Here is a 9574-nt window from a genome sequence, read left to right as displayed (position 1 = left end):
TAGAGTGACACAATATGCTATAGGGGCAGCCATAGCCTAATGGTTAAGTACGCTCATTAAGTAGGTTCGAATCCCACCCCTTCCACTTCCTACCTCGCTCCTTGCCTGAGCTGCCCTTGAGCAAGGCACCTAATCCCACACTGCTCCAGGGACTGTTACCAATATACTGTGCTTAAAATAACTGTCAGTTGCTTTGGATAAAAGCATTAGCTAAGTGTAATGTAATTTATACTCTTGTTATATACAGTCATTGGGAGGCCTGTGTCCTCTGTTTTTTGTCAGTTGTGCAATAGTCTTATGATGTGATGTTATGTGTATGTCCCGTCTTAAGCGAGTGTTGCTCAGGGACGCAAAATTAATTTCAGTGAAAACGGACAATGAAGTCTAATCGTATCGTATCGTACATGGATCGGCCTGCTACAGTGGTAGGCTTGCTCATCCTTCTGGGTGGTTTGAGAGAATTGGAGCAGTTTTGGAGGAGTGTCTTTACAGCCCAGAGCAGTGCCGGTGCTCTGACAAAATGTTTGGGTGAGTTTTTGGCGGCGTGTGAATGAAGGGAGTGTGGGGGTTCAGAATCACAATATGGCAACACTTTTGGTGCATTCAGGCCAACTGAAAACCGTGCCGGTGGCCATTCCAGCACCAAATCGCGAACCGGCCAGTGTGCTCACACCGCAAATCTCATGTTCACAAACTGGAAAGTTGATTCGCAATGCAAACCGAAAAATACTTGTTTTTTTCTCCTCCGTGAACCATAATGACAATGTGGACATCAGCAGGTTCATCCATGTAACACGGGAAAAGTCATGTGCGGGAAAAGTTCAGAGCCCGGTATGAACGTGGATGGTTCGCAGCTAAATCACTTTAGTGTCAAAGTTAACAGGTGAGGGTACGGGCACCGGCACTGGTCTGGTTGGCCTGAAAACAGTAACAGTGTTGTCACTGCTCCTGCAGAGTACGGTTGCATGTGCGGGCGGGTGCTTGGAAGTGGAAGGAGAGTGTTTTGCGGTTTGAGCATCACAGCTGTGAGACCATTCTATAGATCCTGATTGGTACGATGGAAGGAGGGTGTCTGTTAGTTCCTGCCTGACAGCCCACACAGCTCAACCGTTGCTCTGGGTGATCTGGCTGTTTTGTGGGGTCCTTCTGGGTGTCTAGTGGGTCATGATGAGGGTCCCTGTGCATTGCCATCTCTCTGGGCGTCCAGATTTGAAGATTTTTTTGTTGTTGGTCTTCTTCGACGTTATTTTGATAGGACAGTGTGAGAGGTGGACAGGAAGCAAATTGGGAGAGAAAGACGAGGGGAGGGGCCGGCAAAGGCCCCGGGCCGGGAATCGAACCCGGGTCAGACGCATGGCAGGCGTGTGCCCTACCGGTTGTGGCCACGGCAGGGCTGGGCGTCCAGATTTGACCTGATAGACCAGTTACTCAGTGAAGTTACTTGTGTTGGAAAGATACTATGGCAGGTTTTGTTTTTTTTACTTCTACTTTTACTTTGGTCACCTGTGGGCATGAGGATCCTGTGGAGGGTGTGTGTGTGTGTGAATCCTATAAAAAAGGTGTGTGTAGTACACGTAAGTCTGAGATTTCAGCAGCCCGTGGCGCTGCCGTGACTCTAGGGATCGTGGCCTTCCTGAGCGTCCTGAAACTCCTGGCTGCTCTCCTCCGAAGGCTCCTGGGTATCCACGAAATCCTGGCTGTCTTTCGGGCCGTCGTCCTCCCTCTCTGGGTCTTGCTCCCGGGGCTCCAGGGTGTCCGCGCGGGCGCGAGCCTGAGTGCCCTGGGTGGTGTTGTTGCCACTGCTCTGGGTGTCCTCCTGGGCCTGGGCGTCCACCTGGGTGCCTCCCTGCGAACCCCTGGCGTCCTCCTCATCCTGGGTGTGCGTGGAGGGCAGGGGGCTGGGTGGAGGCGTCTGGGTGTGGGAGGGAACTGGGCTGCGTGGAGGTGTCTGGCTGTGGTGGGTCGGCGGCACGGGGCTTCTTGGTGGCGTTTGAGTGAGGCTGGGCAGGGGGCTTCGCGGGGGTGTCTGGGTGTGGGATGGCAGGGGGCTTCGCGGGGGTGTCTGGGGGTGGTGAGATGGCAGGGGACTGCGTGGAGGGGTCTGGCTCTGCTGGCTCTGCTGGCTCTGCCTCCGCTGGAGCAGCTGCTGCTGGGTGAGGATCTCCGGTGGAGCTGCCGCCGCTCCCATGTTGATGCGGGGGGCCTCCGTGGAGTTGGCCCTCACCGTGATGTGGTCCCAGCCACCCTGCGGAGGGAGGGAGCAAGTTTATTTGTATATAGCGCATTTCATACAGGAGCAACTCGATGTGCTTCACAAAAAAACAAATGCAAAAAGAAAGGAAACAAGAAAGAAAGAAAGAAATAAGAGTCAAAGAAAATGTAAAACATGAAGATAAAGGGAGGGAGGGAGGGAGGGAGAGAGAGTAGGGGGATTGTGTGTGTGTGTGTGTGTCAGTTTATGTTCGAGAGAGAAAGAGAGCGAGAGAGAGGGGGAGGGGGAGAGAGAGAGAGAGAGAGAGAGAGAGAGAGAGAGAGAGAGAGAGAGAGAGAGAGAGAGAGAGAGAGAGAGAGAGAGACAGAGAGAGAGAGAGAGAGAGAGAGAGAGAGAGAGAGAGAGAGAGTGAGTGAGTGAGTGAGTGAGTGAGTGAGTGAGTGAGTGAGTGAGTGAGTGAGTGAGTGAGTGAGTGAGTGAGTGAGTGAGTGAGTGAGTGAGAGAGAGAGAGAGAGAGAGAGAGAGAGAGAGAGAGAGAGAGAGAGTGAGTGAGTGAGTGAGTGAGTGAGTGAGTGAGTGAGTGAGTGAGTGAGTGAGTGAGTGAGAGAGAGAGAGAGAGAGAGAGAGAGAGAGAGAGAGGCATACAAACAGAGGAGGAGGGAAGGAGAATCACATTGTATTTTACCCGTTCTTTGCAGTGTATCTACTGTACATGTAGCTTTCTGCACCAACAGTCACTAATTAACACCCTTAATTCCAACCCCAAGTTACATGGTAGTAATCATGTTAGACACGTTTTGCATCATTTTATGTCATGACAGAGATGGACAGTCAGAAGTAACAGGGATAAAAAAAAACAAACAGAATGCGTTATATGTCTGTGTGCATGTGTGCATATGTGTAAGTGCAAGGTGGAGTGTTTGTTGTAATCTGAGACTATCCACTGAGCCATCAAAGCGTGACTGCTGTATCTTGTGTGTGGAAAGGTATATTGTAGGATGATTACTGCTGGCTATGCTGTGTGCGTGTGCGTGTGTGTGCGTGCGTGCGTGCGTGCGTGCGTGCGTGCGTGCGTGCGTGCGTGCGTGCGTGCGTGCGTGCGTGCGTGTGTGTGTGTGTGTGTGTGTGTGTGTGTGTGTGTGTGTGTGTGTATGTGTATGTGTATGTGCGTCTGTTCAAGTCTTAACTGAAGAGTTTGCTGTGATGATGGAACCGTTTAAGGGGTTGCCATGAATAAACAGCTTTGAATGAAGAAAGATTCCTGCATGACACACCTCCAGTGGCAGTAGCGTTTTGGAGAGCGCGCACATCCAGATTGGACAGGTGCCAGACTTAAACACGATTAAACATGAAAAGAAGGAAGGTCTGCACACTGTTGCTGCCCCAGGTTTATTAACACAATGTTTCGACCATGCAGTCTGGTCTTCGTCACTACGTTAACGTTCGTTAATACGAAGACCAGACTGCATGGTCGAAACGTTGTGTTAATAAACCTGGAGCAGCAACAGTGTGCAGACCTTCCTTCTTTTCATACACCTCCAGTGGCAAGCATGCATGCATGAATGCATTATTGTGCACACACACACAGTCTACCTGGAAGTGAACAATGTGTTTCACCCAGTGCGTCTTCAGGTTTTCTCTCAAGAAAAAAGAACAGTATTCAGTGTGCTTTGTTTTCTGAACTATCAAGATTAGGGCTGTAACGATATTGTATCAAACCGAGAAATTGCGATACGCAAAGTCACAATACTGAATCGTGATGCAAGGAGGCTTTCAAAGTTCTGTTACCCTTCAGTCAAGAAAACAACCACATGATATAATGTGACTGTGCTTCCAAGCGTCAAATCAATATTATTATTTTACCTCCTGTTACCTATTCTATCGAACATTAAAAAGACACATTTAAAAAATCGTGGGGTGTATAGTCAAAAACGGTGATATGAACCAAATCGTGAGTTGATCGTTACAGCCCTAATCAACATTAATTGTACATTGAAATGTGTTAGTGTGGAGCAGGCTTGTACGAATGAATTTGAATTCAAAGTAATGACATAATACAAACACTAGGTGGTGCCATTACCTTGAATTTCTTGGAATTTAAGCTACACCACCCATTGAGAGTACATAGAACACCACCACCTAGTGTTCATATTATGGCATTACTTTGAATTCAAATTCATTCAATTCGGAATTTCGTACAAGCCTGGTGTGGAGAGTCCCTCACCCCGATGCCGTAGTCCCAGGACTGTCCCTTGGGCTCCATGGGCTGGACCCCAAGTCTCCTGCACACCGTCCCACAGCTCAGGCTGTGACTACCCTGCACCTTGTCAGCGATGATCCACACCTACAGTACAAACACAGCACAGCACAGCACACACTGTTGAACATTGCAGCCAGTTAAATGTAAAGTTAAAAGTAAGTCGCCCCGCTACCTTAAGTTTGTAAGTTAACTCAACTCAAGGCTTAACTCAACTCAAGGCTTTCTCAAGTTGAGTTAACTTACAAACTTAAGGCAGCAGTGCTACTTAGTTTTTTATGTTTAACTGGATGCAATGTTTTACAGGGCAGATAAGATATTCGACCAGACATTTCATCACACATAACACAGACAAGATATTAAACCTGAATCTGCGATGATTCAAACCTACCAAAAAAAGCACAGCCCAGCACAGATAATATGACAAATGTTAACAGACCATTTAACCAGTGAGACTCAAATACACGTGTGGAATCTCTGATTTAACTGCATTCTTCCAAAACTCTCCTCTACATAACGTGTCAAAAATAACAAACTTATTCTTAAAAAGAAGATGTAAGAGTAATGTAATAAAAAAGGTGAAAGAGCTGGGCGTTGCTTTATTACAGCATGCTAACTCACCTGTACCATATACATTATATAGGACATTGCCCATGGGGACCTGGGTCATTTCCCAACCCTACCCCACCTCTCTCTCCCACTTACTTCTGTCCCTCTCTTCTCTATGTCTATCATCATAATGATGGCATAAATGCACCCCGAAAGTATTTTTCATTTTTAATTTTTTTTTTTCATGCTTTCATATAGGACAGGACAGTGTGAGTGCGTGACAGGAAACGAGTGGAACAGAGAGAGGAGAAGGATCGGCTAAGGACCTCGCCGGCACATCTGAGTTCTTTGAGCCACTGCCTCCCCTCTGAAAGTATTCTTTAAAAAAAAATAGATGTGAGAGCCTCCATACCTGGTCCAGGGGTCCGACGGAGACTTTGCGCACGTTGTTGGAGATGTGCTCCCAGCTGGAGCCCTGGGGGTAACTAGGGGTCACGCCGTGCCTGTACCACAGGTTACCTGGGGTGGGGTGGGGTGTGGAGGGAGGGAGACAAGGGAGAAGGGATCAAGGACACAGCCACACCGCAATGAGGTGACAAGTGCATGTGTTATTCAAATGAACAATTTTGAGTCCGTTTGCAGCTACGAATACAAAAGACAACAAAAATACAACAATCTCTTTTTAACTCTTCTGCTGTTTTAGTACTTTCGAGGCGAAATTGGTCAATGGTCAAAAGACCTTTGAGCAAAATCCTTTAAATGTGCTCCATAAGTAAAGGCAACTGCAGTTTTATTTTAATGTTTTGCTAAATTATATCAAATAAAAAATGCAGTCTTATCATCCATCCATCATCCAGAGTTTTATCATCCATAAACCAAACACTGTCTTGTTGTCATATCAGTTGGATGCATTTAAAAAAAAAAAAAAAAAAAAAACCCAAATGTTTTTTTTAATTAAATGAAGTTGAATACACACGCACGCATGCACACACTCAACCCAAAATGGCTGCATACCGTTCTCATCGACGGTGTAAACGGAGGTCCTGCCGACAGACACCTGTTTGAGTTTCTGCTTGGCGGGGGGAGGGATGTGGTACCAGCAGTCCCCTGGGGGTAGATGGGTAAACATCAGCTGGGTGCGGAAGTGTACAGCGCTGTATAACATGCAGATCTCATCATACTGTTATAAGCGTTTCAATATGCATTGTTAGTACTTAGGGTATTTTCCCACCTAGTCCCCTGTCATGAGCTCGCTCCCTGGCATCCTTCTTTTGAGCTCTTGACCCTTATTTCGCTCTCTCTGTCGCTCGCTCTCTCTCTGTGCCTCTCTCGCTCTCTCTCTGTCTGCCTCTCTCTCTCTCTCTCTCTCTCTCTCTCTCTCTCTCTATCTCTCTCTCCCTGCCTCTCTCTCTGCCTGTCTCTCTCTCTCTCTCTCTCTCTCTCTCTCTCTCTCTCTCTCTCTCTCTCTCTCCCTGCCTCTCTCTCTGCCTGTCTCTCTCTCTCTCTCTCCCTCTCTCCCTGCCTCTCTCTCTGCCTGTCTCTCTCTCTCTCTCTCTCACTGTCTCTCTCTCTGCCTGCCTTGTTCCCTGTCTGCCGGTCTTTTGCTCTCTCTCTCTCTCTCTCTCTCTCTCTCTCTCTCTCTCTCTCTCTCTCTCTCTCTCTCTCTCTCTCTCTCTCTCTCTCTCTCTCTCTCTCTCTCTCTCTCTCTCTCTCTGTGCCTGTCTTGTTCTCTGTCCCTCCCTGTCTGCCGGTCTTGTTCTCTGTCTCTCTCTCTGTCTGGTCTGTCTCTGTCTGTCGTTGTATGTGTCTGACTATCTGGTGTTGTCTCTATCTACCTGATTCTCTCTACTGTTTGTTAACTACCTCAATTGCCTTCTATCATCTGCCACTCTCTCTGTTCTGTCTCTGCTCTGTCTGATTGTCCTCACCTGTCTCTACTCATTGTCTCTCGTTAACCTCCCAGCTGTATCCCATCTCCCTCCTGATTCCCCTGTGTATATCTAGTCCTGTCTTTGTGTTTGTCCTTGTCGGATCGTCTTCAAACCTGGCATCCTGTTGTTCTGTTTGTCCACGTCTTGACCACCAGTAACCCTGTCTGTTGTCCTGATCCGATTCCTGCTCCTGACCCCGTTCCTGTTCCAGTATCTGTTCCTTCCCGATCTGCATCCAAACCCGAACGCTCTCTGCCTGAATCCCTGTGATCGACCTGGACCGGTTTGACAACCTCTGCTCTCCTGCTCCAGTAACTTTGACCTGCCTTCTGTCATTTCAACCACGATTCTGATTTTACCCAGAACTGTACTTCTGCCGCGTTTCATCTGCCCTGTTGTGTGTGTGTTCCCCCCAGGACTTCCGGACCCTCCACCACCTGCTCCAGACGCTCCTCTGCCACTGGGACACACACACACACAGGTTCCAGGATTCATGCTCCCAACTCCCTTTCCCAATATTCAATAAACTCCAAAAACGTGACGCACTTGGGTCCTCATCTGTCCAGTTCCTGACAGTACGATCCGACCAGCATGGACCCAGCGCACGCCACACCCAGCCGGACTCTTGCTGACCCCGAACCAGCTACTGCCATGCGGCTTCGTCACAACATCCAGCAACAGCAACTGTCGATCCAACAGCAAGAGCAACAGATCCAGCAGAACCAAAAACAACTGGACAAGATCATGGAACTGCTCTCCCTCCAGACTGCTTCACCCGTTTCCCCCTGTCCAGCTCCAGCCTCTCAGCCCGTCTGTCCAGCCCCAGCCTGTCCACCTGTCTGTCCAGCCCCTGACTTTGCTACCTGCTTCAAACACCTGGAGGAATTTCACACCCTGAGGAGAAGGTTGACCCCAGCCCTCAACTCTGTTATGAATACCAAGAGACAGCTGGTGGCTGTAAGAATTATAATGGACACCCTGCAGCGGAGGCCATGGCTTCTCGAGTTTGGACTCACTGACCTAAAAGAAAGCATGGAGCTTCATGAGAAGCAATTGCAACTGCTGCTGGCAGTGGAGAAGAGAGCACCCTTGGCCAACCCACTTGAACCAGACCCGGGACCCGATGCGCTGCCTGACCCGGAGACCGAGTCGTCACCTGATCCTGACCCAGAGCCAGAGCCCGAGCCCGATGCGGTTTCCATGGCTGAGACCTCCGACGCGGTCTCCCCGGCTGCGGCCCTCTCTGCCAGACGCGCCGCCAGACCCGGAGCCAGTTACCCTTCCTGATCCTGACCTGCAGCTAGAGTACGGCGTGCTGCTAGAGCCGGAGCCTTGTGCAGCGCCCAACCCAGACACGGAGCCAGTCATTTCACATGACCCAGGGTCGGAACCCTTCGTTCTGGTTGACCTGGAGCCTCCCATCATCCAAGCAGCTGGGACCCCCGACGCAGACACTCCGAAAGAGACCCTCGCTTGGACCGGGACCCCCAGCGACATCGGTCCGTCCGAGACCTCCGCTCCGTCCGAGATCCTCAATCCGGCCGAGGTCCCTAACGAACTGCCTGACCCGGGACCCAATGCGCTGCCTGACCCGGAGACCGAGTCGTCACCTGACCCTGACCCAGAGCCAGAGCCCGAGCCCGATGCGGTTTCCATGGCTGAGACCTCCGACGCGGTCTCCCCGGCTGCGGCCCTCTCTGCTGCCGGACCCCCGGCCCTCTCTGCTGCCGGACCCCCGGCCCTCTCTGCGGCCGGACCCCCGGCCCTCTCTGCGGCCGGACCCCCGGCCCTCTCTGCGGCCGGACCCCCGGCCCCGTCTGCGGCCGGACCCCCGGCCCTCTCTGCTGCCGGACCCCCGGCCCCGTCTGCGGCCGGACCCCCGGCCCCGTCTGCGGCCGGACCCCCTGTCCTGTCTGCGGCCGGACCCCCGGCCCTCTCTGCTGCCGGACCCCCGGTCCCGTCTGTGGCCGGACCCCCGGCCCCGTCTGTGGCCGGACACAGGTCACCCTGTCCTGTTGCCGATTCCCCTGATCTGCCTGACCTGTCTGAACCGCCTGATGGCGGCCCCCCTGATCTGCCTGACCTGTCTGAACCGCCTGATGGCGGCCCCCCTGATCTGCCTGACCTGTCTGAACCGCCTGATGGCGGCCCCCCTGATCTGCCTGACCTGTCTGAACCGCCTGATGGCGGCCCCCCTGATCTGCCTGACCTGTCTGAACCGCCTGATGGCGGCCCCCCTGATCTGCCTGACCTGTCTGAACCGCCTGATGGCGGCCCCCCTGATCTGCCTGACCTGACTGAACCGCCTGATGGCGCCCCCCTCGATCTGTCTGACCCGCCGGACACCAATGCCGCAGTTATCTTCAGCCCTGCGGCTGCCGCTGCCTTTGATGTCACGCCTATGAATGGTGCCTCCAGTCTCACTGGCGCTGCCCTTTCTGTCACAGACTCCACCCCTGACCCTGATGTCTCTGCCCCTGGTCCTGTTGGCTCCACCCCCGGTCTCCATGGCTCCGGTCCTGACCCAGATGTCTCCGCTCCCAATCCCACCTGTCCTGCTCCTGATCCCACCTCCCATTGTGCTCCAGATCCTGCTTCTGCTGACCCTGCCTCCCTGTCTGCGTC

General features: G+C 51.7%; 1 protein-coding gene across 1 annotated transcript in view; it reads right to left on the bottom strand.

Moving 5' to 3' along the window:
* Window positions 1-808: 808 nt before the first annotated feature.
* The window catches only part of tecpr1a (tectonin beta-propeller repeat containing 1a), a 52508-nt gene continuing 43742 nt past the window's right edge, over window positions 809-9574 (bottom strand). Inside the window, exons 24-27 of the mRNA XM_063220590.1 lie at window positions 6033-6125; window positions 5431-5537; window positions 4437-4556; window positions 809-2245 (exon numbers count right to left, since the gene is read on the bottom strand). Coding sequence (XP_063076660.1) covers window positions 1616-2245; window positions 4437-4556; window positions 5431-5537; window positions 6033-6125 — 950 coding nt within the window. The 3' untranslated portion in view covers window positions 809-1615. The remainder of the gene's footprint in view (window positions 2246-4436; window positions 4557-5430; window positions 5538-6032; window positions 6126-9574) is intronic.

The sequence above is a fragment of the Engraulis encrasicolus genome, chromosome 17 (genome assembly GCF_034702125.1).
Source record: "Engraulis encrasicolus isolate BLACKSEA-1 chromosome 17, IST_EnEncr_1.0, whole genome shotgun sequence".
In the NCBI taxonomy this organism is placed as follows: Eukaryota; Metazoa; Chordata; class Actinopteri; order Clupeiformes; family Engraulidae; genus Engraulis; species Engraulis encrasicolus.
Note: the sequence above shows the minus strand (reverse complement) of the source record. Positions and strands in the feature narration are given on the sequence as shown.